Source organism: Camelus ferus, chromosome 15 (assembly GCF_009834535.1).
Source record: "Camelus ferus isolate YT-003-E chromosome 15, BCGSAC_Cfer_1.0, whole genome shotgun sequence".
NCBI classification, from domain to species: Eukaryota; Metazoa; Chordata; class Mammalia; order Artiodactyla; family Camelidae; genus Camelus; species Camelus ferus.
In genome coordinates, this window is record NC_045710.1 from 26,221,742 (window position 1) to 26,249,486 (window position 27,745).

The 27,745-nt window shown below is 40.3% G+C and overlaps 1 protein-coding gene and 2 long non-coding RNA genes across 4 annotated transcripts; 1 reads left to right on the top strand and 2 right to left on the bottom strand.

Annotated features, from left to right (window-relative positions):
- On the bottom strand, window positions 1-2,414 carry LOC116668938. Its single transcript, XR_004326237.1, has 3 exons — window positions 2,311-2,414; window positions 1,761-1,880; window positions 1-934 (listed from the first exon to the last, which is right to left on the bottom strand). It is a non-coding gene; the product is annotated as an uncharacterized LOC116668938 (long non-coding RNA).
- A 284-nt stretch (window positions 2,415-2,698) lies between these two features.
- QPCT (glutaminyl-peptide cyclotransferase) lies at window positions 2,699-27,745 on the top strand. The gene is given in 8 exon segments (XM_006181067.3): window positions 2,699-2,927; window positions 9,762-9,854; window positions 9,856-9,909; window positions 15,874-16,152; window positions 21,212-21,388; window positions 23,424-23,523; window positions 25,768-25,884; window positions 27,111-27,745. Coding segments are annotated over 8 exon segments (1,086 nt in total). The 5' UTR covers window positions 2,699-2,807; the 3' UTR covers window positions 27,257-27,745.
- On the bottom strand, window positions 9,923-27,166 carry LOC116668937. Of its 2 annotated transcripts, XR_004326234.1 has the most exons (5): window positions 27,070-27,166; window positions 22,206-22,360; window positions 17,715-17,895; window positions 14,901-15,093; window positions 9,923-10,045 (listed from the first exon to the last, which is right to left on the bottom strand). It is a non-coding gene; the product is annotated as an uncharacterized LOC116668937 (long non-coding RNA). The 2 variants fall into 2 exon arrangements; XR_004326235.1 differs by lacking the exons at window positions 9,923-10,045; window positions 14,901-15,093 and adding an exon at window positions 16,103-16,177.

Below are 27,745 nucleotides of genomic sequence, written 5' to 3' on the forward strand. Positions count from 1 at the left end.
ATTGCTCCAGAGCTCTGAGTGCCTCCGGGAAGTGTGTGAGGTTTTATAAGGTCGCTTACAAGCTCGGGGTCCATCAGCCAATAGGGTGAGTACAGCTAGGCAGTATCATAAAAGCGGAAGCAAAGGGTCGCTTGCAATAACCCGAAACCAGTCTAGCAAGGTGAAACTTAAAATTCATGAGTTAACTTAAAATTTATGAGTTAGCCCAGCCCAGTCTTGGCCCAGCCCAAGCTTTTCCTTCTCAATACCATATTAAAGATGATAACCACTCCACTTGTAATTAATGCTGTCACTGTATACACAAGTGATTTTTTTACATGATGAAAAACAGGGCCTGGAATTGTTAAATTAAATGTAATAGTTATGAGTTACCTTCAGTAGAAGGAGTTGAAGATGGGAAAAATTGCAGTAGGGAAAAAAATATCAGACAGGAGGAATTTCTGAAAGTTTCCAGAATGAAGGAGGACAGAAAAGAAGAATGAATGAAGAAAAGGGGAAGATGGATATTTAGGGTATAAAGCACAAGAAAAGATACAAATAAAGAAGGGAGGGACACATAAATAGAGTTGTATTGGATCTGTAGATTTATGGAAAGTTGTCAGAAAAGCCCACTGGTGTAAAAAACAATTTTCTAAAATCAGCTTCACCTACTATGCAAAGTGTTTTAGATTTGTATGCCTTACATCATACGGGTGCATTAGTAGCAGATACAGAGATGTACTATTCAGATCCCCTTCAGTGAAGGACTCTGTTCCAGCTGTTGGAGTGCTGTTGGCTGACAGCCTCTAGCTGTCAGGTCTTTTGGCTGCAGATTGCTGCTTGTAGGAAGTCACCCCATTGAGGTGAGGGTATAAAGTTCCAGCCATTTTGGCTCACTTTGGGACAACTCTGACAGTCATTTCAGCTCCAGGGCTCTCCACAGGGTTGGGTGAGGCTGTGGGGTGAGGGTGGAGGGTTACTTCCCTGCCGACTCTTCCCTCTGCCTGGTCCTGTTCCTCCCTCCCCTCCCACAGGGGTTTGTCCCAAGGGCACTCCCTAATACACATCCTGAATGCTAAACTCTGTCTCAGAGTCCACTTCCTGTAGATCCCAAACTGCAACAGCATTTTATTGACTTAAATATAACCAAAACTGGAGAAAATTGGAGATCTCTAAGCAATGGAAGATAATCATCAAAATTATGTGTTAACATTTTAACTCATGCGTTTCTTTCTTTCTTATTTTGAATTGCTTATACTTAGCATATCATCTTTAACATTTTGTTTCATATAGGCTTGCTATTTCTACCTTCCCTTTCTTATAGAAATCATGCTGTGGAAAGATAAAAAGGTAATAGGGTAAGAAAAACAATCGTGCTGTTTCTTACCCAGCCACTCAGGAAACCCACTATTTCAAGTTTGGTCTAAGCAGCAAAAGAGAAAATATATTGGGAGCTGTGATAGCAGTTTTGTCCTCAATATACACCAACAGAAAGTTCTGAGGTGCTCCGATTATCAGAAGAACTGTCCATGGATGTACTAAAGAAGCTATTTAACTTTCTTTGAGCCTGAAGATTTAAATTGTCACAAAACTCTCAGACATGAATAAGATTAGTAATTTTGAAGATCAGGGAAGTAGGTACTTCCACCCTGTCTTCCCCTGTAGCTCCAGAGGAGGGCAGATAGTATATTTTCCAGGTCAGCCCTCTCCTGTTTTAAACTCACTCTGACAGCCAAGCTCAAGAAGATAGAGTGGGTGAGCCTTCTGGCAGGCTCCATTACCTTCAGACCTTTGCTCTCTGTGAAACACGTCTGTTTCAGTGTTCTTGTTTTGATTTTTTTCTGGGATCTATATGTTACCAGGAGATGGATGACTCAGGGCAGCCCACACCCTGATCCTCACTGTGGAAGAAAAAGAGGATGGTGAAATAATTGTCCTGACAATTTACACTAGAAACCTACAGATAAAACTGAGATACTGTTTTATTTTTTTCTAAGATTATCTCCGTAACAGTGATCTTTGATGTTACGAAGTAAATACAGTTGTATTTAGCTTTTCCTATTGGGTATGGATTGGAGGACATGGCTGCCTAAACAGCCACTGTGAACATTCTAGATCTTACTTATTTCAGAAAATTACTTCAACCACACTTCTCAGTCTGTCCCCTACAAAGCAAGGTAACTATTTGTAAGGAAAAAAAGAGTGGGGGTGGGAGAGAGAGAGAGAGAAGATATGATGAGCTCTTATAAAGGAAATACTTTAAGGGTTCCAATTCAGGCTTTGTATAGGGGATACCAGTTTCTTCATCTGTAAAATGGGATTAATACTTACTTCAAATGGTTATGAAGATTAAATACAGGAACATCAGGAAAGCACCTAGGACAGTGGCTGGTACAGAAGTATTCGGTAAATGTTTGTCCCTGTCCATTCGCTTTTAATGAGCTACGGGAAAACATTTAAAAACACCACAGGGTCTCATGAACCCTCCCTCCCCTTTCTATGCCCAGTCATGGCATTGGACATCATAAAAATGCTTCTTCCATGTCTTTTCCCTCCTTCCTTTCTTCCTCACCTAGATAAGAAAGTGGTCGTCTCTGTTCCCATGGATTCAGGAGGCTTGTGCCTCCCAGGACAGCTAAGGTAGGGGGTGGGGGTGGAGAGAGCCAGGGCTACGGCCTGCGCAGCGCAGTGGGGAGGCGACCAGGAGACGATGGGGAGGCGGGCGCAGTCGACCCAAGGGTGGAGACGGGGGAAGGCGAAGGACGCGCGTTCCCGAGCTCGTGACCGCCGGCAGCTCTGGGAACCCGCGCCCAGACAGCTCAGGAGAGATGGCAGGCGGCGGGGACCGGCGCGTCCTGGGCACTCTCCACCTGCTGCTGCTGGTAACCGCCCTGCCCCTGGCGGCTTGGGGGATCAGTCGGGGCGCGGCAGCCTGGACACAGGAGAAGGTGAGTAGCTGCTGCTGCGTGATTGTACGCGGGCGGCTCTTGCGGGGTCCCGCAAGCCCCACCGAGGCAGGATGGGAGGCGGGGCAGAGCCCGTGGCCCCGGCGTCCGGAGAAGTCGGAGCTCTGCGTCCTCGCCTGGGGGCCTCGCTGGCCTCGGGGCTGCTTTGGGAACGCCACCGGAGCAGGGTGATGTCACCAGCCTCCTCTCGGCTGCGGTCTGATGTGGGTACCGATAGGCACAGGAAGTGTGACTCGCTGGCGGTGGCCGCGCAGGGAGGTGAAGGCGCATCGCAGCGCCACCGCCCTTTCGGCACACGCGAGGCCGGCGGTCTCTGCGCTCCGGGTCGCCAGGGTGCGGGGCGCGCTTGGGGGGTGTGCCCACGGCTCCTTCGCCCCGGCATCCACGGAAGTCCTCGCGACGTTGAAGTTTCCATGCTGTCTCGGCACGGACGTGTATTACTATTGGTCTCTTTTAGATTTTTAAGTGGATCATCTCCGAATGAAGGAGCTTAACTGGAGACCCGATTTACTTTAAAATATTTTTTTTCCTTAAAAGAGTAAAATGCAATTGTCAGATAAATGTATCGAGTTGTAGGTGAAGATTTCATGTAAGGAACTTAACGGTGAAAGTGGTTTGCAAGTTCCGTCTTTGTGAAGTATTTACAAGAATTTCCTTTTTTTGTGTGATAGTTTTGAAATCCTGAAATTGCTAGGGACTTAAGCAAAAGTTAATAGTATTGGACTAAAATGGTAATATACTTTTCAAGATACTAAGAAAAGCAGCAAAGTAAAGGGGAGTAAAATGGTAATATACTTTTAAAGATACTAAGAAAAGCAGCAAAGTAAAGGGTTGTAAATTTGACAATGTTGTTGAACAGATCTTTTAAACGCTTACAGCCTGCCACAGTATTGACTCACAGGTTTAAAATACAGGACACTCTGTGAATGCACAGGCCCTCTGTTGACCCACATGCTCATCCTCCCCAGCCACAGACATATGTATATGAATGGCCCATTTCAGTTCTCTGAGCTATACTTACAGCTTCACCATTCAAGGACCACAACATACCCCACTTACACATGGACACCACCAGCTGTAGGGAACCTGATGAGAATGAGGAAGTCAACTCAAGAATAACTTCATTATAAGAAAAATTTCCCATTGGGGTTCAGCAGGAGTGATGTCCATTAAGAAACAGAGTTATAAACTTAATCTTCTCCTTTACTCCATCATGAGTAACTTCCTAGCCAGAAATGGGGAATGGGGCATCAACTACCAGAATGTGGAGCTGTGCCAAATGTCTTTATGATACATGGAAATGGATGGGAATAAGTAAAGTAGGGACTGTTTGAAGGAGTAACTCTGGAGGGATTGTTTACAGGCAGGATAAATTTGTGGGTGGGAGAAGGTGCTGGATTCTCACAATGTTTTAAATTAATGAGACTCTAACTTTTGAGACTTGTCTTTTAAAGCAGGAATCCCTTTTATATTTAAGAACAGTGATTTAATATTCTAATCACTATTCTGTTGGGAAACTGTATCCTTTCATATGGTGCAAGCAAATGAGGCAGGTGACAAAATTAGCCAGATTAGTTAGAGGGAGCCTTACTCTCCAAGTTTTCATAAAGTCTTCCAGGTGGCCAGTACAGTTTGCAGCCTTGGAGGTTAATTAATCCACGTTAAAATACATGCCTTCCTGTACTACCTGGCATTTAGCTATTTTAATCGTGTAAGGTGTGCCCTTGGTACACTGGTCTGCTGGAAAGGTCAGGGGTGGTAAAAGATGAATTTTGAAATCCATTTTCTTTGCTTTGAAATAAAGGTATGCCTCTTCCAGTGGGATCTAATATGTAAAAACAGCTCAACTCTAGCTTATGGTTGTGTTCAGAAGACTGTGATTTGCTTATTTGAAACCTGTAAATAGTTTTTCCATAAAAGCAATATTTTCAGTTGTTAGATTCATAGGTGGGCCCACAGGTGTCTATTTAGGAGCATTGGCATCAGGGGTACCAGGTATTCTCTATAAAAGCATCTCACTTGAACCTCACAGTGCCCCTGTGAGGAGGGTACATTCATATCCAACTTACAGATGAGGAAACTTGACCATGATTACAGTAGAAAATCATCTTTCCTTAAACTCCCTTTATTGTTGGATATTTAGGTTGTTTCCCAGCTTTGTCTATCGTAAAACCAGGACCCAATGTATTTTAATTGGTAGAATTTTCCTTTATTATAACTAAGGCAAAGTAGAAAAATTCAAGTCACATTGAGGGTAGAGGGGCAGATTTTTTGAAAAGAGGATCCTCGCACAGGAGAGTTGGCCAAATCTAGGAGTCCTCCTCCAGGGTAGTTCTGGAAGACAGTTACTGTTCTCTCTAGCATTTCACATTCTTCTGCTTTCTGGAGCCACATATGTTCTAAAAGTCCTTAGGGTTCCCCTCCTCCATGGTTCTAAAAGTCCTTGGCTATCCACCTCTCTACCCATCATGATTCTTATGAATCATGAAGCAGCAACGGAGACTCCAAGGCAAGAACAGGGAGCCAGTGGTAGGCCGGGTGTTGGTAGAGGGATAAAGAAAATGTGCCATTTTGAGCTTCTTCCAACAGGTTAAGTACTATGACATCCATTATACAGATAAGGACACTTTTCTGGGTCACAGCTAGTAAGTGAGGTAGCTAGGATTTGGCCATAAATTGTTTTCAAAGCCTGCACTATTTTGCTTTTAGATAGAAGGCTGCTAGCATTTAAAGTCAGAACTTTATCTTATTCAGTTCCCAACTGTTCCACAACTGCATTTGTAATGTCAGTGGCATCGAACACAGAAGGAGTTCAGTAAATGCTGGCTGGGTTGAATTTGCAGTAGACACAGGTATTAATCTGAGTACTGTCTGGGAGATGCTTATATGGAATAGAAGCTGAAATTGAATTGGCTGTGCTTTTGTAATGATTGCCCTTGAATTCAATGATTTGGGACTTCAAATCCCTCTGCAAGCTGGGTCAGCTCTACAAATTATGTAATTAAACCCCTCTTGGGTCTGGCACCATGTGATTAGTCCAGAGGAGATGCTGTAGGATATCTGGTTCATACTTTTTTTAGTGGAGAGATTCTTGTCACCTGAAGCAGACTTATTGTCCTTTCTGCCTGGATGAAAAGACAAAGCAGGGGCTGTAATAGAGACTCATTCCTCTGAGAATGCCTGTACCAGTAGAAAATTGTCTACATGCTTTTTAACTGAAATAAACCTAGAATAATTTGGGGTTGGCATTTAACATTGGGCTACACAGTTTTTGCCTCATTTTCTGTCCTCATGCCCAGCCCGCATATCTTTCCAGGTTTCTGCTCTTACTCCTTCTTCTCATCTCCACATAGATAGTTGTATGTTTTGAGTTCTGAGAGTCAGCCTCCATAAAAATTGAATGGTTGCCATTTAGGTTGGGAAAATCAAATGCTTCTCCATACAGGGCTTTAATGAGGAGAAAGGCTTAAGTAATTAACGGAGTGTGGCTTTTTCCCTCTCTGTGTCCTTCACTGATTGGGAAGCTTTTAATCTCTGTGACTTCATAGGGGCATCTTCATTCCCAGAGGGGCAGGGAGAGGAGGGCTCTTTACTGAAGTATATTAATTAAATAGGTGAGCCCAGGAGATTGAGGATCAACACAGGTAAGTCTGTATTCAGGAGCACTAATGGGCCTGTCTGATGAGCTTACCCTTTATTCATCAGTTAAGTGTTTTTTGGTGCTATTTGTCGACTATGTTTCATCCACGATGACTGTTACAGGTAGAAATGCTGGAGGGTTATTTATTTTGTTCCCGTTTTTTCTTAAATCTTTTAGGAACTCTTTCAAGCCTCCATAAATTGGCCATTTAAACATCAGCTTGATTTCCTTTCACTGTGAGTGAAGGACAACAGGGACGAAGTAGGTTCTGGGATAGAGTAATGGACAGTAAATAGGAAAGGAGCCCTTGGTCAAACAATCTTTGACACGATAGTTCTTGACTGTCACAGTGACTGCCCTGGGCCAACCCAACTCTTCAGTCATCACAAGCATCAACTCTCAAAAATTTAAAAAGAATAAAGCCCACCAGCATTGAACCACGGCACTTCCTGGCCCTTTGCAGCAGGCAGCCGCTTGTCTTTCCTGCTTTTATAATTTCTGTGCATTCAACTGATTTCATATTTCTGATGTCACACATGCCCGTTTTACTTATTATTATGTAAACATCATCTTAGTGAAGTTTGTTGTAGAAAGATCATTCATCTGTCAATTCTATATTTGATGAATTCATCCAATATTTGTTGAGTGTGCCAAATGAGCCGGGCACTGTGTGGCTCTGGGAGAGAGTGGAAAATAAGAGAGTTCTCGTCCTCCTGGAGTTGACATCTTGCATGAAATCAGACTTTAAACAAGTAAACACACAAGGCCTCTAAGCTACATCTTGAAGTGAGCAGGAGTTAGCCAGCTGAGGAGGAAGAGGAAAGCCTTCAAGGTAGAAGGCACCACACTGCAAAGGCCCCAGGAGGGCTGAGCCCCACACTGCTTTGGGGCCTGGAAGGATGCCAGGGTGACTGAAGCACAGTGAGCTGGGGCGAGTGGCCTTGCATGGGGCTGGTGAGGCAGCAGGAGAGACCAGCTGGCTCTTGTTCGCTGGGTTAAGCAATAATTAACCATCTAAGTCTTCTGACTTCTTGCCTCCATTTTCTTTTTTTTCACTTCTCACATCTTTACTGTTTTGTCTTTTAGCTCCCTCTTTCTTCTCAAAGTGCTGTTTGAGAGTTAACACGAGGACTTAGATCCTGGAGGTACCAAGGAATTTAAAGGCTGCAGCAACAAATTTATTAAGGAAATATATTTAAAATGTATAACCAGTAAATAAACACAAACTGTATGCTGTTTAGGCACAGCATCAATATTTGGGAGTGCCCTGGAAGTTCATGGATTACGCAGGGAGGCAGAGTAGAGCCAGCACAGGGTTTGGGAACTACAGAACCAAGATCTTTTCTCAGACTTACCTGTAAGTCTCCTACGACACTGGGAAACTCAGCTGGTTTCTATGACCCTCAGCTTCCACTGACATAAATCAAGGAGGTTCGATTATAACCATCTCTAAGTGGCCTTTCCAGCTCGAAATTCTATAGCTCTTTAGAGTTCGACGGACAGTAACAGAACCAATAAAACTTACTGAATATTTACTGAGGCAATTTACATATATTAGCTCACTTAATTATAATTACCCTAGGAAGCAAGTGTTATTACTTCCTTTTTACAGATGAGGAAATTAAGCCTTAACAAGGTTAAGTAACCTGGCCAGAGTTACAGCTAGTAAATGGTGGAAGTTGAGTTGAGCAGCTGAGTTAAAAGGGGTCTGTCTGAACCCACAGCTCATGCTCTTTGCATGATAATACTGGAGAGTAATGCTGAGGCGTATCCAAGTACAGATGAGTGTAAGTAACTAGCAGTAAGCATTCTAATTCCACAGTTTCTCAAATGATAACTTAGACATATTCAACTTACAGTGGTTTTGGAAAGAGCTATAAAGTAGACAGGGCTTACTCTGTCTGTTCTGTTTTGCATTCTAAAGAATTTCTGTTACATCATCATCCCCCTTAGGGAAGAAATCATCTGATCAACAACTCACTTCCCAGTGGGCAGGAGTAACACATTCCATCATCAAGTGCCTGAGAAACATGTAATGAATGGATGATTCAACATTACTAGTATCATAAAAAAAATACAGCATGTGTAAAGTAATATCCAAAATACAAATTTGAATGTTATGTTATTTAGCTACTTAAATTAAGGTTCACTTAGTTAATATATAAGTATACCAAAGAGTATGAGCATTAGTAGAATATTAAAATAATTTTAACTGGAGATAAAAAGTGTGATATTTACTAGGGTACAGAATCATCAAGCTCCGGCTGAAAGGAACTGCAAATCATCTAAGTTAGAGCTGTTCAATAGAAATATATAATGAGAAGCACATAGGTGATTTAAAATTTTTTAGTAACTCCATTAAAAAAGTCAAAGGCAATCGGTGGAATTAATTTTAATACTATATTTAACTCAATATATCAAAAATTATCATTTGAACATGTAATCACTATAAAAATTATTGAGATATTTTACTTTTACTTTTTTTTTTATACTAAGTCTTGGAAATTCAGTATGTGTATTACACTTAAAGCACACCTCCTTTTGAGGAGCTACTTTCTGAGAGCTTAATAGTCACCTGTGGCTAGTGGCTACCAGATTGGGCATTGCAGATCTAACTGAAATTACTTTATTAGTATTTTGAGGGTAATGAGAAGTTAAGGGACCTATCCAAGGTCATAGAGCCTATAAATAGCAGCTGAAAACTTTGAATCCAGCTTTTTTCACCCCAAGAGTATGCTTCTTCTGTAAAAGCACCCTGGCTTTTATAAAGCAATTATGCTAACAAAGTATATTGTTTTCTTGGCTGTAGTTTTTGAAATACTGAGTTTTCTTAAGACTAGGATATCAACAACTGGTATTTTTAAACTTTAGTCTTACAAAGCAATTGTTCCAAAATTATTACACAGGATATAAGTGTTAACTATTAATTCTCAGGTTCAAAGCATGACCTTAATTCTGTTTTAAAAACAAGCTGCCAAAACAATTAGTTTAACTTCTAGATCTAAGGGGCTAAATTTTAAAGTTGAGCGGTTTCATTTATTTTGCATCATCTAAGAGCTATCCCTTTATTTTGTGGTTCAAAGCGATTATTTCACAATCGCAAATGTCTCAGGGTAAGTAAGTCTTCAACATATTATGAAATGATAGCCAGTTAAATAATTTTATTTAATCCTCAGAATTATCACCAACCAGCCCTTCTGAATGTGTCATCTCTTCGGCAAGCTGCAGAAGGCACCAGCATTTCTAAAATGTGGCAAAATGACTTACAGGCCACTGCTGATAGAGCGGTATCCCGGATCCCCTGGAAGCTACGCTGCTCGCCAGGTGAGAACGCAGTGCGCAAACCCAAAGGTTGTTGAATACTTTGCTTTCATGCCAGAGAGAATGCTGTCCCCGAAGGTCTGAGTTGTCTAAAATTCAGATCTGTCATCTCATCTCATTCTTCACCAGAATAAGCAATCTAAAAAAACCAAACAACTGAGAGTAAATATCTGTTCTGAATTAAGAGGTGCACGTTAACCTAAACCAATTTAGTGTGTCAAGTCTCTGTCTGGTCTTCAGACAGGGTACTAAGTACTCAACTCTTCATCATTTCTCTAACACACCCCCAGGCACCCAACCATGTTTTCCTGGACCCTCAACACCCAGTTATCAACAGAATTGGACAGTCCTTGCTTAACAGTTCTGGGTCAAGAGTGAGTTACTGTATTTACAGGCATTCAGTCCCCTTTGGAAAATTGTTTTCTTCCTAAAAGGAGAGTCAAGAACAGTGATAAGTTACTTTCTCCAGTGCAGTGCTTCTTATACTTCTGACTCTGATGTATGGTTAAAAAAATTATATATATATATATATATATACACACACACATATATATACACGCACATATATTTTATATTTTATACACAGAAACCTAAAGATAGATTTAACTGATCCAGAAGTTTCATGAAAAATACTTCTATTACCTGCAATCTACTCTGATATTGTTAACTCTATTTTACTAGTTTGTTTTTTTTTTTTAAACTGGTCATGACCCACTAAGCTGATTTCAAGACCCACTGATTTTACCAGTTTGGAAAAGACTGCTATACAGGGTATATTAAGCCATAAAGTAGGCTAGACCTTGAATGTCTCTGCCTCCTCAGTGACAGTCTTCTTAAGCAATCTCAAACCCCATCTCTGAATGACGTTTTTTCCCAAAGTAGCTCCATTTCAAAGAGCAGCTTGGGAAGGGACTGGGAGACTGGCCTCTCATATCCTTCTCTGAGACAACTCCACTTGCCTAATTCTTCAGGCAAACACCTTGGCCCTCCACTGCTGGGACAGAGTGACACCTGAGAGGCCCAGCAGGCACAGATGTTGGGCTCTTCCCTTCTACCCAGTATAAGGTTTCTGCTTCTCAAGTTTAGCCCAGACACCATTGTCTGTTGCCCCATTAGCCTCCTGTCTTCCATCCAAACAGCTTCTACGTCTCCTAAGGAATTCAGTGGTGGAAACCCAAAGGCACTTTAGTTCTTTTTAAGCTTTAGGCCAAGTGAGGAATTGTGATGATAACTGACTTTCATCAAGCACTTTTTTCAGGTCAGGCACTTTATGGGGCTCTTTGCACAGGTCATCTTATTCAGTTCTCACGATAATGCCACCATGTGGAGACAATTATTTTTCCAGTGCTACACATTTTAAAAGACCTAAGGTTTAGGCATAGGAATTAACTTGCTCGAGATTATACACACGGTAGTGATGAGGCCAGAATCTGGACCCCAATCTGCTTGACCCTCTATCTCCCAGTCACTGGAGAGTGGTGGCTGGGAGAGACCAGCTCTGCAGTGTGTACTCACAAATGTCTCCAGCTCTGTGTCTTCTCAGCCCAAGTTGGAGAGTGAGGCGCATACCACTCATTTCAGTGATATCCCCTGGGTCTCATCTCCCAAGCATTTTCTTAAAAGAAGCTCAGGGAACTTACTGGATCTTTCCAAAACCCTCAGTTCCTGATTAGAAAAATACTAGGTCTATAGTGCTCACTCAGCCCCACCTTTTTCATTTCCCCATACCATTTGCTCAGAAGCCCAAATATGTACCCAGAAATATATATGCATACCTCAGACCCGAGGTTCCTTGCCTGTGGCTTCTAAAAACCCATAAGCACAATGAATATTGCTATTTTTTTTTTTTTTTTTGGTGGGGTGAAGTAATTAGGTTTATTTATTTATTTTTAGAGGAGTTACTGGGGATTGAACCCAGGACCTCATACATACCAAGCATGCAGTCTATCACTTGAGCTATACCCTACCCCCCTAGAATATTGCTATTTTGATGGCAGTATTTTTATTTAGCTTCAACAGAATCAATTGCACAAATAATCTACATAGATTCCATTGTGATTTTTAAAATACATATGCATTTAAAAGTGTTACGGAATCCATAATGGCAGCTTCCGTGTCATGTGGGGAGGAGGCAAGTGAGAAGTTTATTGACAGTATTTGGGAATGTGCTGGGCACTGCTGCTGGCTGCCTATACATGGTCTGGTAGACACAGCAGTAATCCTAACAGGATGGTTGTGTTAGAAATCTCACTTAAGAGATTCAGTTTTATAATTTTAGGGGGAAAATTACCATGAGTTTTAAGAAAGCTGTCTCCTCGGCTGTGGAAGATACAGGGTTCCCCTTTGAAGAGGAGGTAGATGACACTGAGTTATTATGCAGAAACTACACTAATGGCTTTAATTTGACTAGGATTAGTACCTTTCACTCAGAAATAATTTTAAACAAGAACAGTGGAAAGTTATTTTTTTCTCCCAAGGCATTTCTGAGCAATAGATCAGATATTTTATAATTTACAGTTTCAGTGTTTATGACTAGAAAAAACTGTAAAATCTGAAAAATGTGGACTTGATATAAAATTGATTAGTGGATTAACATCTGCAGTTATCCATGAAGATGTGCATTGCTATGAATTCCCTTTCAGAGGATAATATGGGAACAATATCCCATAGTCTGGATTTTTATTGTCTCTCATCAATGGGTCTAAGGCTGCCTGTTGGATTTTTAGAATATTTTTGCTTGAGAAGATTATTTGTAAATTTAATACTTTGAAGATATTAAATTTTGGAGGATTTCAGTGATTTATAGTTGAGAGAGGAATAAAAAGTAAATTTAAAAAATCAGGATGACAGAGTCTCACTAAGGAGCAAGCCAGAAACTGTCTAAAAGAGGCAAGCTAGAAACTTGGTGGTTAAAACCCTCCATAGATGTCCAGTGCATCTGAGTGGCTGAAGCTGGCTTCTTCAGTGAAGGATGTGTGTCCCTGAACGGAGGACCCTGAATGGCGGGCTTTCAGCTTGGAGCCAGAGAGACTAATATATCCACGCAAAAGGAGAGAGATACCTGTCCCCAGTGGCAGGATTCAGCATCCTGATCATGGTCTATTTGCAGACTTATTGCAAATACTGCAGGATTTGCTTCCTCCAAGCAAATCTAGTCTACTAGTGGCATTGTTTTTCAGAACTTGGAGATGAGAATTTAAGTTTAATTAATTCAACCCAGGATCATTCACCAATGTTAACCTAAAATCCCCTGGGGCCTTCCTCCCCAGGAAGTAGAATGTCATGTTTACTTTTATCTTCCTCTCTCTTCCTCTCTTTTTCTCCACCCTCCCCCTCCATCTCTCTCTCCCTGTCTCCACCACTCTTTATATCCTCTTCTTTCTCTCTCTACTCAACCTGCATCTCTCTTTGTCTCAGTCTGTCTCTCCTTATTTGTCTCTTTTCTCCCTTCCCCACTTAAAAAGATAGATGCATAGTAATCCAAAATATGATCTATATTCTAAATTGCATTTTAGTGTGCCTGGTGGGCCCAGGCTTTTGCTACCCGCAGTGAGGGAAGCCCAGCTGCTTTAGACTCTCTCTCACAGCCAAGCACTCCCTGTTTAGGAGCAGTCTAGTGAGAAGAGCAGTAGTTTTTGGAGCCTACTCTAGAGAATTATAGTGGGAACTTGCAGACTAAATCTGAAAGCCAAAAGCACAACAATAAGGCCTATTGGTGACATAATTAGATTATGCAGCCAATTTGATTGTTTATGAAGGAATCAGTTGCTAAGATAAATAAAAATATTTATACTGAATAAAAAAGGTTATTTCAGGGAGAACTCTTTTGGGGGGCATTTGATGATGCTTTTGTGGATTTTAATGTCAACACAGATACCAGAAATTATGGCCAAGATCTGTTCAGTGAGGTTGAGGAATGAGTTGTGTGTGAGACTTCAACTGAGCAAAGCTAACAGATATATATATATATATATATATATATATATATATATATATATATATATATATATATTTAAAAATCCCAATTCATTTGGTAAGTGTGCAGGCTGCTATTGGTATTAAAGACATTTTGTGAAGCAGTTCATCATCTGGATACCAGATGTTCTGGAGGATATGTTTTTCTTTTTTTTCAGATGACCCTTTTATGGAAAAATTTCTTTTCCCCAAAGTCTGGGGATAACTTATTTTCAAATTCAGTGGAAAACTTGTCTTAAATGAGCAGTGATTTCTCTCTAGTCAGACTACTCATATTCTATATCATACAGTTTTGTATATTCTCATGGAAAATAACTCAGTTATAACCAACCCGTATTTAGTGATCACCTACTGTGAACAAAGCCCGGTACTAAGAATTGTGGAGAGTAACAAAACAAATAAGATACAAGTGATGATTTCAAAAAGGTTATAAAGACTTTTAAAAAATTATCACATGAAAAGACAACGTGTAATGTAGAATAGAAAAGGTAAGGTACTGTGTGTACATGCTCTTTAGGCCAAAGTCCACCTCCGGACAGAAAGCGAGGAGTGAATATCTGGGAAACTGTTTGTTTATTTGGCTTTTGCAGGACTGACTGTAGAATCACTGTCCTCCTTCTGGCTTAGTTTTCCTCTTCCTGGAAGCTTCCTGCCACAGTTGTTCCAAGGCCCTTGCCTACGTGTCATGTCACATTAGTTAGGGCAGGTCACACAAACTTGGCTAGGCTAGAAAATCCTGTATTTCCTTGGGGAAAAAAACCTCCCATTCTTTTCCAGTCATTATAAGTTATTTGTTTATCACCTCAAGGTCCATCCCCACTGGATGTTCATTGTGGAACAAATTGCCGGATATGTTGATGGTTAGTTTGTTGTGTGACTTAAAAAAAATTTTTAAGGCAGTTTACAAAAATCTGCATAATATGTCAAGAAAAGAAATGGAATGTAGTGAGGAAAGGAGGGAAATGAAGCAAAGGGAAAATAAAGATAGGAAAGGGCAAATGGAACAGCAATGAACTCACCTGTAACTTCTCACACCACAAATTCTAGATTGTTTAGGATGACACCTCTGGTCCCCGAAACAGTGTTTCTTTTCCATCTGCTGCTTCTTCCTATCAGCCACTATATTGCTCACAAAGTCCAAAATGACCAGTAAAGTTGGGAAAAGAGATTCTTTCTTATTTTCACCAGCGTTTGCAGTGGCTCTGGACCTGCCTTGAACACAAAGAGAAAACTGCTTGATATGTGATTATGGTTCAGAGTTGCTTACTGATTCTTAGCATAGCAGAACCTCAAATGTCCCCCAGCCGTCCCCTTGTCATGGGACTCCCTGTACATTATCTTTAACAGCTGAGCATTAGTGTCTCTTGTCAGTTTCGTTACATTATGAAGTATTTGCTGAACTTGGGGTACACGCTAAGTGCTTGGGACAAAAAGAGCTAACAGTGTGCAAGTCTCACCCTCAAAGAGCTTAGAGTGGAAGTTATGACCTGTAGGGCCCACCCTGGTATATCTAGTTTCTCAAACCTGCCTTGTTATCTTCCTAGAAATATTAAAGGTGGGCTTTAATATACACTGAGCTGGATCTCTAGCTCCTGACATATATAAATGTCCACGATACATTATTAAATGAGAAGTGCAAGGGACAGAGTAATATGTAAAGTAGAATTCTATTCCCATAAAAATACACACTCCTCTGCCAAATATATGAGTTTGTGTGCTAGTACATGTTTGTATAAACAAGAAGAAGGGTGTGGAAAGAGACATATCAGATTATTAACATTGGTATTATTAACAACTGGTTAGGTTGCACTGGCAGGAGGTTAGGAAAGAGGGAGAGGATTAACTTTTTCCTTGAAACATCCTTGCTATTAATACAATAAGCATGTATTGCATTTTTAACTTGAAAGGCATTACATAAAAATCTCTGAAACATTTGAAATGTTTCAGATGAAAACTGTCTAGATCTGAAATTTTTGTTTTTGTTTTGATCAGCACATCATGCAGAGAATTCAGAGACTTCAAGCTGGCTGGGTCTTAGAAGTAGACACCTTCTTGAGTCAGACACCCTACGGATACCGGTCTTTTTCAAACATCATCAGCACCCTCAATCCTATGGCTAAAAGACACTTGGTCCTCGCCTGTCACTATGACTCCAAGTATTTTCCCCATTGGGACAACAGAGTGTTTGTGGGAGCCACTGATTCAGCCGTGCCATGTGCGATGATGCTGGAACTTGCCCGGGCCTTAGACAAGCAACTTCTTTCCTTGAAGGTATCTATTTCCCTCTTGTAGATTCCTGGGATAAAACACATTAGCAGAAACTCAGAGTGAATTCTAGAATCCTTGGGGGAGTGAGAAAGCCATTTAGAAATGTAGACTTCCTATACATTTTTTACTAATTTGTTGCAACATGAAATGAGGTTGAAATAATATTAATTAGGAGATTACATTATTTAAAATGTCAACCATGGGCAATAACCTAAGATCCATGACTGTATTTATTAATTGGTTCCTGATTTCTTAGTTAGGAATACACATCAAATTAAAAGCAACATTTTTTTTTTTTGTGGAAAATGAAGAATATGGAAGGTTGATACAGGAATATGTATGAGAACTACGTTTATTTCTTCTTGTTTATATAGTCATGAAACATCACCACCTTCTAATCTGAGAGATGGTGGCCTTGATTTGGGGGAGGGAGTTTCTGCCAAGTGGTTTGGAAGAAGAGAGTAGGTAATTCAGACATATCAAGATGAAAAGCATGAAGCAGAAATGCATTATTGTTATTATCTGTGAATCTCGGCTTAATTTTATGTAGCATAGCAAAGCTTTTGTTACGTTCTCAGCTCAAAATACTTCTGGGACTCTCAGATGTTATTTCAGTCTCTGTTCTTAAGGGTATATTGGAAAAAAGTGCTAAGCTAGACGAAGACATTTTGTTCAGCTATCTCTCATAACTAAGTAAACACAACAAAGCAAAGACAAAAAACTTTGTTCACTTGCAACGGATACCTTTTTTTCCCCTCAAAGTTTTACGAAGGCGCTAGCCTTTGATACAATGGCGGTAAAGAAATAAAAGGTTTATCTTGTAATGCAAGTAATAGAGATATTTGGTTCTATTTTTGCTGGACATGCTGAACTTGAAGAGAGCAAGAATTGTTTATAACCTCTTGGTATCCTTTTCACTGGTTTTTCATTTTGTTTTGTTTTCTGAACCTTCTATAATGTCTTTGTCCCATGCTCTGCCCTGCTTGAACTGACATCCTTTCCCAGCAGTTGGGTGAGAGAATTCAGAAGCTGATGTAAAAGATTAACATTTCATATTTGCATTTCTAGTGGAAGGACATGAAATGAAGTGAAGTATGACTTAAAGACACAGTCTGTTTGGTGGGTGGGTTTTCTCTTGGTGAGCTCCTTTACCTTTTTCCATGCAACTCACACCTGCTTTGGGTGACCAGAAATAGAAAGGGCTGAACGAATTGTTGGGTGGGGATCGCCAATAACAAGATACACATATATTCTTTTGACTGTCCTTTCCAATAGCAGTAAACAGTGATGGGGACAGTTGAAAATAAAGACTGATTTTGAATGCAGACTTTGAGAGTATCAGATTTATTCTTCCAGTCGTACTTTACCTAGATTTGTATTAAGGAGTTATTTTAGTTCTTCAGCTGTCATGGATTAGGTAAGTGGTGGTAGAATGTGACCTGGGAGAAGACTGGATAGGAGACTGGATGATCATTCCCATTCTTTGTAGTCTTCCCTCCTCCAGGAACACGCTTATAATTATACATTCACTTCTTTTGTCTTGTAACTTTGCTGTGCCCTCCTACCTTAGCAGATGGTATCTCCTCATTCCTTGACTCTGGACTTGGTTATTTGACTCTCCTTGTCCAATGGGATGCTAGTAGATGACACAAACAGAGGCTGGAAATGTGCTTGTGCAATAGGGTTTCCTCTCTCATGCCTTTGCCATCACCATGAGAAGAGCATGTCCCGGCTGGCCTGCCAGTCCTAGGAGGAGGAGAAGAGGCATATGGAGCAGAGCCTACCTTGATGACTGCAGGGTGAAGCAGAGCTTCTTCAGCCAAACCCAGCCTAGACCAGTTGTCCCCAGTTGACTTGTAGACCCTGAAGAACTTATGATTGTTGTTTTAAGCCATTGAGTTTGGGGTGATTTTTCACACCTTTTTATTATGGCATTAGCTGATATCAGCCATTAGCTGATACAGCCTTGGATGGAGAAAGACTGTAGACAATTTACTAACTCTGTTAACACTGGGAACAACGCATTTGTCATACTGCCACAAAGAAAGACTAGAAGACCTTTACAAATCCAACCACACAGTTCTCTAGCTCCAAGGTCGTAGGCTGAGTCACTGGAAATTGAAGGTCACTTTTTTTTCCTGTCAATCCTAAAAAATGGTGAAATGGTGAAAATGGTGAAAAGATCTTGCAGGACTCAAGATCACTGCCGACAACAGTGAACTCCTGTCTACATGAAATGGTGCAAAGAGACCAGAATGATAGTTAATCACTGCCTTGAACACTGGGGTCACCAAGCTATTGCCATTTCTGAGACACCTTAACTTACAAGCTCTCAGAATATGAAAACTATCTCCTTTTGCTTCTTCCCTGGGCATTAACAGAATGTCTCTGGTCCCAAGCAGTCTTGCTCTGCCCTGCTATTCCATGCTTATGCTGTTTGATTGGGAGTTAGAACTTTGGAACCAGTCAAGGCCCTTAGACAACTGGAAACTTAGAATGTCTCCACTAAAGTGTGTACCTTACACTTTTTGCCAGTGAGAAAATCTGTTTAATTATGTAGTTCTTCTTAAGCCCTGAGTACATACATATTATACAGATAGACACAGCCTATGCTTAATACTATCAGGAGTTACGAGAGATTCAAAATATAATAAACTGTCCTTTTCCTGTGGCCTAGTTAAGGAGCAATATTAAGACAATTGACATGATTACCATACAACGATAACTTAGTTTTAAGATGAGAAAGACATTTTTTCACCTTCTTATGAAATCACCCTAAAACAATCAGGAAAATTCCATCTTTGAAGAAACCAGGGAACATCTGTTAATGGGAACCACAATATGAAGATGGAAGGTCAATGGAGAAAAGGCAAATGACATATCAGAGTGGAGGGAAGTCACATTCCCCAGAGAGGGAAGGAAGTGGAAGAAGCCAGTGGTCCCCTGACAAAATCCTGAATGGCTCAGGAATGGGAGGGGATGGTAAGGAACGCAGAAGGAGGCAGAGGGTAGAGTAGGAGAGTTCTTAAAGTCTATGTAAGGAACACTTAGAGATGTAAGATTTCCACCCCACACTTGGCAGAAAAGTGAGTGTCCCACCTGTACCCTTGCTGGAGATGACGGAATATTTTTCTGGAGAAACTGAACCAGGGAGCTTCTGGATGTGGGGACACCAGATATAGCGGAGGGCAGTACTGAGGTGGTATTAGATGAAAGACTCCACTCTGAGCAGTGAGATTCCCCATCCTCTCCCCTAGCTTCCAGCGTGAGAAAGCCAGCAGCCAGCTCATACCCATCAGATAGGAACCTGGAGGATCCTTCTCTGGAGAATGTGAACCACCTCATAGAAAAGACCCATAGACAGGGACATTTGGGAAGCCTCAGTGAAAACACTGACTGGGCATCATGTTGCCCTGCAGTGAAGCCAACCAATCTGTGTCTCTAATCAGTGTTTTTGTATTTTATTGTTTAATAAATGAACACAAAGCATGATCAGATATTTGAGGACTGTCTCCAGCATGAAAGAAAGAAAGTAAAATATATAATACAAGCTGAAAAATGAACGCAGAGGAAATAAGGTACAGGAGCAGAAGATAACTTAAAGAACACTATTTTAATATCCTTGGAGAGATAAGAGGAGTTTTGTCCACAAAAGACTAAGGAAATATCAGATTCTGTTTGTCCAATGGGAACACATTCCCCAGTATTGTAGAGAGGTGGAGAGAGCAAATGGTTGTGCATTTTCCTTCATCCAGGTTCAGCAGCATGAGTGCAGGCACAAAGCAGGCAGAGAGTTGGACTTAATGTTATGTTTCTGCCATATGAGTTTGACCAATGCAGAGAGAGGCACGAGAGTTGAGCATGTATGCAGGGAGCAATTAGATTGATTGACTCTGGAATTTAAGCTGAATATAGAGTGAAATGAGGACATCATTGGGCAAACGAAGGACTGTGAAAAGGTGAACAATTCAGTAGATTAGGGATTCCAATGGGGTTGAAGGATTGTGGGGTTAGGGTACCAGAAGGACCCTGAAAGGTGAGAGTTGTTGTCAGACAGTGGAAAGTATACAGTTGATCAGAATCCTTCTCACCCTTCTAAGTTATGCTCAGATACTGTCTCTTTCGTAAAGTCTTCCTTGACACTCCAAGGATTTGACCTCTCATTCTATCCAACTGCTAGAGAAGTTTTATGTTACATTTGAGATCCTTGATACATTTTACCATGCCCGTGTATTTGTTTTATCTTTCTCTAACCTAATTAAAGTGTAGGGTCTTCTGAGGGAGAGGCTATAATTACTATTCTTTGTGTCTCTGTTGCATCCCATGGACAGATTCTTGAACTTAGACTCAATACAACTCTGCAGACTTAAATAAGGTGAGAAGCAAGAAAGATCTGCAGTTGTTTCAAGTTGGATTCCCTGGGCGGTACACTCTGACTTGGAAGTTAGCATTTCAGTCACTTAGTAGGGAGTGGCCTTGGCTCAACCCCTGTGGCAGGGAGGGAAAGGAAATGGGATCAGGCAGAGGAAGTAGTTGGTCTGCTATGCAGGTTTAACAACAGCTTCAGCCAACCCCAGGGAGCTCTGGAGGTAGAAGGGCCCTTTAGAGAGCCCCCAGCACCTGCTTAGGCCAGTCAATGAATATAGGATGCCCCCATGGCCGAGCCATTCCTTAAAGGGACTAACAGCTGAAGGCCTTCTGCTGACGCCTCTGCTGGCGGCAGGGACAACACACCTTCTGAAAGGGAACTGGGTCTTGTTTCACAGTGTCCACTATAGCAGTTCCATAGTTTCAAAGTTCTCTAAGGAGTAAGAAAAAGATGTGAGACTTCTGTTTTCAGAGGGAGTGGAGAAGGTGAGATTTATATGGGTGAAGAAGACTTTGGGAGGTGTGATTTTCGGAGAGGTAATGGTACAGAATAAACTTTGGCATATTTTCACCTGCTTTGGCTTCTTCCTTTTCTTCGTGGCGTATCTATCTCTTTGTCCAGTTAAGAAGAAAGCATGCTGTTTTTTAATCCTCAACATTTTTGCTACCTTTCTATTTTTTTTTTTTTAACTAGAACATTTCAGACTCAAAGCCAGATCTCTCACTCCAGCTAATTTTCTTTGATGGGGAAGAGGCTTTTCTTCACTGGTCTCCTCGTGACTCTCTGTATGGGTCTCGGCACTTAGCTCCAAAGATGGCATCGACCCCGCACCCACCTGGAGCGAGGGACACCAACCAACTGCACGGCATGGTGAGTCCGGGTAATTTTCATGGTGCTGCAGCTGCAGCTTCTGCTTCAAAGGGAACCAAAGTGAAAGCCAATTAAAGACCTAAAATTGCCATGGCATGCTTGGAGCAGAGTGTTTATAATAGAACATTTTTTGGCAGGCTTTGGGTTTTTGAGGAATCCCAGAGCTAAAAAGAATGATTCTGGGTTAGAAGTTGTGTTCAACTGAGCTTAATTAGAATGATGTAAAAAATCAAAATAAGGAAACATCAGGTTCAGTTCGGTCCCACGGGAGCACACTCCCCCAGTAAGTATAGAGGTGGAGAGAGCAAGTCCCTTCTCTGAGGCCTCTATCAAGCCTGAGGAGGCTGGGTCCCGGGAAATGGAGTAAGAGTGGAACATAGTAAGGAGATGGGAGTGAAGAATTTTCCTGGTAGCTTCAAAGCATTATAGTGACTCCAGTGTGTATAGGACATTTTGATGGGTCTGTTTTGATATGGTGTTTTCAACATGGGGGTGGAGATATTTCAATGCTCCTTAAAACTCTGCTCCTATTACCAAGTAATGGGTGCATTTCATGCCCTTTTCTTTTTATCCCCATTGCTGGGTCCATACCCCATACCTAATCCCTTATCCCACCTTTGAATTTTCTCCCTATTCTGACTCTCTTCCCATATTTGACCTTCACTCAGTACTTGAGTCCTCACTAACTCTTGCCTGGAACCCTTGAGACTTCATCTTCCCTGTGGCTCCATCCATCCCTGACCCTTACCTTACCTGTGAAGTGATAGCCTATTCCTAACTCTCTCCACTCATCCCTGTCCTTTGCCTTATCACTGACCTTCACCAAATGAGTCCAAATGGCCATATTCAGTGTTCTCCATGACTCCGACACATCACATGTTGGCTTTCTCTCCGTCCCATTGTCTGTTGGCAGCTCATAATGGGTCAGGGGAACATAGTTGGCATGTGATCCAGTCACTTTTGTCCAAATGACTAAAAAGGATTCAGAAGAGGAGGAGAGATCTGGTTGATCAGCAGGAGGAACACAGTTATTTATCAATCTGAATACATGAATCCATAGTGATAGTTAAGACCATTTTTCCCCAGAAACAAACTCTTAGGTGCTTACCCAATCTTGTGAATATACTCCTATTTCAAAGACCATTTTTCTGCTAATGAATAACTTAATCATCATTTATGAGTGAATAGTTCCTATTATCTTTAGAGTCATAGACTCTGAAAATACTTATTGATGTGTCAGGATCAATGCTAGAAATTTACCCACACCTTATCTCGATTATATAAATTAGGAGTTCTTAATATGGGGGGAGTCTTTGGGGAGTCCTCAAGCTTGCTGATGTTTTATGGCTCAAACAAGTTATATATACATTCTGGTATATTACAGAGGCTTATAACCAGAAGGAACCTTTAGCGATCAGCAAGTTTGAGCTTCTTGTTTGATAGAAAAGGAAATGGAGATCCAGAGACTAAGCTCACAGAGCCCCAGTCAAGGAATTTTTTTCTTTTTTTTTTTTTTTTTAACATTTTTTATTGATTTATAATCATTTTACAATGTGAGGAATTTTTCTTATATGCTGCTTTAAAAGGACTAAATGGTTACTATCCAAGTGCTCTCCTTGGCAATTATGTCATTACAGACTAAGGATAAAATGGCTAATTGGAATGGAATAGAAGATCAGATAGACTTGGACTCCCATCTGAAAATAAAGCACATGCATTCTTTTTTTTTTTTTTTCTATGAAATATTCAACCTAATGTCCTCTTTCTAGTTTATCCTTAGTGATATCCTTCTGGGGTTACAGAAGGTTACATGAAGAATCTATAATTTGCTATTTGTCCACATTGTGTAGCAAGATTTAAAAAGTTCCCTCTAATGATTCACTTACAATGCTATTAAACATTTTGTTCGTTTATACAGCTCCCTATTTTATTCTCAGTTATTAAAATGCAATTAGTTTTGACTGATTATTTTTCCATTGATGATTATGAAATGTGTTTTGGTGACAGTGATTATACAGTATTTTTTCTCCCTTAGGATTTACTGATTTTATTGGATTTAATTGGAGCTCCAAACCCAACATTTCCCAGTTTTTTCCCAAACACTGCCAGATGGTTTGATAGACTTAAAGCAATTGGTAAGCACCACTGTTAGTAAAAAATAAAACCTGTTTTCTTCCCACTGACAAACACTGCATTTTAAAATTCAGAATTTATGATTTAGGTGTGTGATTTGAATACGTAATATACTTTACTGGCTTTTTTCCTTGCTTTATTGATTAGTATATTATTCCCATTCATCTCTTTCAGAAGGCCCACTTCATTTTCCTGCATGAAATTGCATTTTGAAATGGAAACATAAAATACTACATTTCATATTTGCATATCCTTAGAAATAGTTTGAAAATATTTTTCCACAGTCCTTTTTAAAGCATATGGAATGCATTTTTAGGGAAAATTCAATAAAGCATGTTGGACGATGATGAGTGTTATGTCCTTATAATGATACCTAAAGATATTCTTTAATGTTCCTTTCTTTTCCATCTCTGCCTTTGTCATCTTCTATTTTCTGTCTTGTGCAGACATGATTTTCCTTTAATTCTAGTACAATCTCTGCCTATTTCCCAAAGGAGTAGGAGATGGGGATGCAAGAGAAAGCCAAAATCCTTTAAGAGTCATTTAAGAGAAGGTTTAGTGTCAAATAAATGAGAGTAGACTAGGCCAGACTAGGTTAGGCCAGGCCAGGCCAGGCAACCAAGATATCCACAGCCCAAGAGAGAGGCTTGGGACTTGGAGAAGGGAAAAAAGGATAACTTCTTTCCTTTGTACTTCCACTCCATACGCCCCTCCTTACTTCCCCAAACACACACACACACACAACAACCACAAAACAAAACAAAACGAAACAAAAACTGGCATCAGGGAGAGATGAACATGAGATAAACTTTTACTGTAGCATCCAAGCCAGGACTGAGGCAAGAACACCAGGCTAGGAATTCCTCCCCAGCCACAGAAGCCTCCTGGAACAGAATAGAATTGTATTTCTTCTAAGCAGTGGGAAAAGCACTGCCATCTTGACTCATGCTTCTGCCGTGAGTTCAGAATTTGCCGATTTCTAGATCTAGACTATTTTCAAAGAAACTTTTACCTGAACCTCAAATGCTTCTCTTTGGCAAATTTCAATTCCTAGTTTGAAAGAATTGCTATAATAGTATTAATATAAGCTTCTTGGGCCACTTCCTTACAGCATATTTTCCTCACTTTGATGGCAGCCTCAAGAAATTGGGTTTTGCCTTCTTTCAAGGATTTTGCACACTTCTCTCATTTTCTCCACCAGAATGAATTTATATCAGTAACTCACATCCTAATGTAATTTTAACTCATTGTGCTGCCTCATCGAGTGGTATTTACACTTCAAATCGTATCTCTAATTGTATAAGGAAAAGTTGTATCCTAAGATATAAGAGTTATAATTATCAATAAACAGATGGGAATATTGTTTTGGTGGTAGTAAAGGCTTTCTCTATGTTCTTAAAATCATATTACATATGAATGCCTACCACCTGGTCTAGTTTTACCTTTTAAATTGAGCAACTCAAAGAACCCTATCCTGGGAAGTTTCATTCAGTTGTCTTAAACTCTTCTTGTGATCTCTTATCGTCTTGTAACATAGACGCATGGTATATGTAACCATGTAACACATGGGTTCTATGTTACAAGATGACAGGAGTGATGGAATGTGGGCCAATGGGTCTCAAATTTTAGTGTGCATTAGAATCACCTGGAGGGCTTGTTACACTCCAAATCGCTGGGCCCTACCCCCAGAATTTCTGACTCAGTAGGTCTGAGGTGGGCCAGATAATCTGCATTTCTAGCAAGTTCCCCAGTGATGCTGATGCAGCTGATCATAGACCACACTTTGAGAACCATGGTGCAAGTCATAATAGGTATCCCTTTCCCGTCGAGGGGTCACTCAGCATACTACTCCATACCTATTTTGTTAGAGTAGTCCCCTTTCAGGCCCCACATCTCCTCTTAAGGCATTCTTCGTGCAGGATTGAGGATCTGTTAAGTATCTACACCTGTGTTGTCTCCCATTTCCCTCTAGTTTTCTCATTCTCTATCTTTCTCTCTCTTGTTCTGTTAAGTTTCTGACTTTAAGGGGGTTCTCACCTATAAAGCTGGAGTCATGTATGATTCTTCTCTCAGAACTACTGCAAAATGTCTACACCCAAGTTCAGCTCAGATATTTATTGTCGTGGGTGTTCTACTGCATACTGTTTTAAAAACAATGGCCACATGGGTCAGGATTCCAAACTCTTTATGCATTCTGACTACTGATCAGATAAAAGTAGACGTTTATCTGCTTCTGTCATCCACAGAACAAGAACTCCATGAATTAGGTTTGCTCAAGGATCACTCTTGGGAGGGGCGGTATTTCCAGAATTATGGTTATGGAGGTGTGATTCAGGATGATCATATTCCATTTTTAAGAAAAGGTAATGTGTGTGTATGTATATGTATGCATGTGTGCACATGTGTGTGTTTTACCTATTATATTTATTGTGTTTTATGTGCATTTGCAACAATCTAGAAGTGTGAGGAACCATTAAATTAATAATTGATTAACTAAATTATTCACCAGTTATCTCATGGCTTCTATTTTTTCGTGAAAGTCATTCTAAATCCCTGAGGACACTTTTATGTTTTTTCCTACACATGGAATATTTATCAAACTCATATACCTCTGACATTCTGCCTTCTTTTTCATAGAGCTAGGTCGTATTCTTATACTTAGTGTAACTCTGGTGTTTCCGTTACTAGGGAAGCAATATCCTTTCCATCAGTGTTGGAAGTCTAAATTAACCCAAGAATTCTTGCAGTAGCCTCCCAACTGATCTCCTGCTTTTGCTCTTGCTTACCTATTCTTTACATAGGAAAAGGAGTTATCTTTTAAAAATGTAAATCAAATTATGTTATTTCCCTGCTTTAAAGCTCTGGTGACTTTCCATCATGTAGAATAAGACCCAGAGCCTTTATTGTGGCCTACAAGGGCGTCCATTTTCTGACCCTTTTCTCCCTCTCCAACATGACCTCCTGCTTCTCTCTCCAATTATTGCTCTGACCCAGCCCCCTTGCTGTTTCTCAAGCAGGCTAAGCACACTCCTGCCTCAGGACCTTTGCACTTGCTAATGCTGCCTGGAATGCTCATCCTCAGATCTTCACACAGCTTGCTTTCTCCCTTGCTGCATCTATTTAAATGTTAGTTTCTCAAAGAGGTCTTCCTTGACTTTAAATATCTCTTTTTTGGCCCTGCTGTGTGCTCCTCATTCTCTAGTTCCTTACCTTGTTTTACTATTCTTTATAAGCTTGATCACTTTCTAAAACTGTTTTTTGTATTTGTTTATTTGCATCTTTGTCTACTGGAATGTATCTCCATATGGACAGGGCTCTGCCTTTTTACAAATGAAACCTCAACTCCTAAAATAGGGACTGGTACATAGGAGGTGCTTTATAATTGTTAACTGAATTAATTAACATTTGTTTAATGAATGAATGACTTTGGAGCATATGGGTAAGATACACGGAAGTACACAGAAGATGATGAATTATCAGCTATGTTTATATAGTACAGAGCTCCCACTCAGACTTCTTTGATGAATGATACTTTTCAGTTTACTTACTGGAACTATGCACTTAATTTCAAGTTGTTTCTTCTTGTTAGGAGTTCCAGTTTTGCATCTGATACCAATTCCTTTCCCTGAAGTCTGGCACACTATGGATGACAATGAAGAAAATTTGGATAAAGCAACCATTGACAATCTAAACAAAATCCTACAAGTCTTTGTGTTAGAGTATCTTCATTTGTAATAACCTGATTTAGTTTATGGTAATTGCATCTGGTATCACATTCAAATTCAATTTAAAATAATTCAATTTTATTTAAAATAATTTGACTCCAGACAAATGCTGTGTGAAAACTTCTATCCTATAGGTTCATTCTGTACGTACTTTTAAATATCCTAGATTTATGTCATTGTCCTAAATTGCTTGTTAATTTTTATTTAGCAATAAAGTAAGGAGAATGTAAGAAATCTGAAGATAACTATGTTCTAAAAACTCCTTTAGATAAGAAACTATGAAGCTAAATCAGATTCATATAAGTCAGTATCATGGTCTTCTAAACAATACTTAAATATGATGGTCATGTGCAATGTGTAGCCTTAGTTTTATGATTTTTTTATACTTGGGAATCTGTTGCATATAATCCAAAATAGAAATGTGGTTTGAAGATTCCCATTTCTTTGAGAAATCTTTGTATGGTTTATCTCATGGAAATTAAACCAGAATTAAATGCCA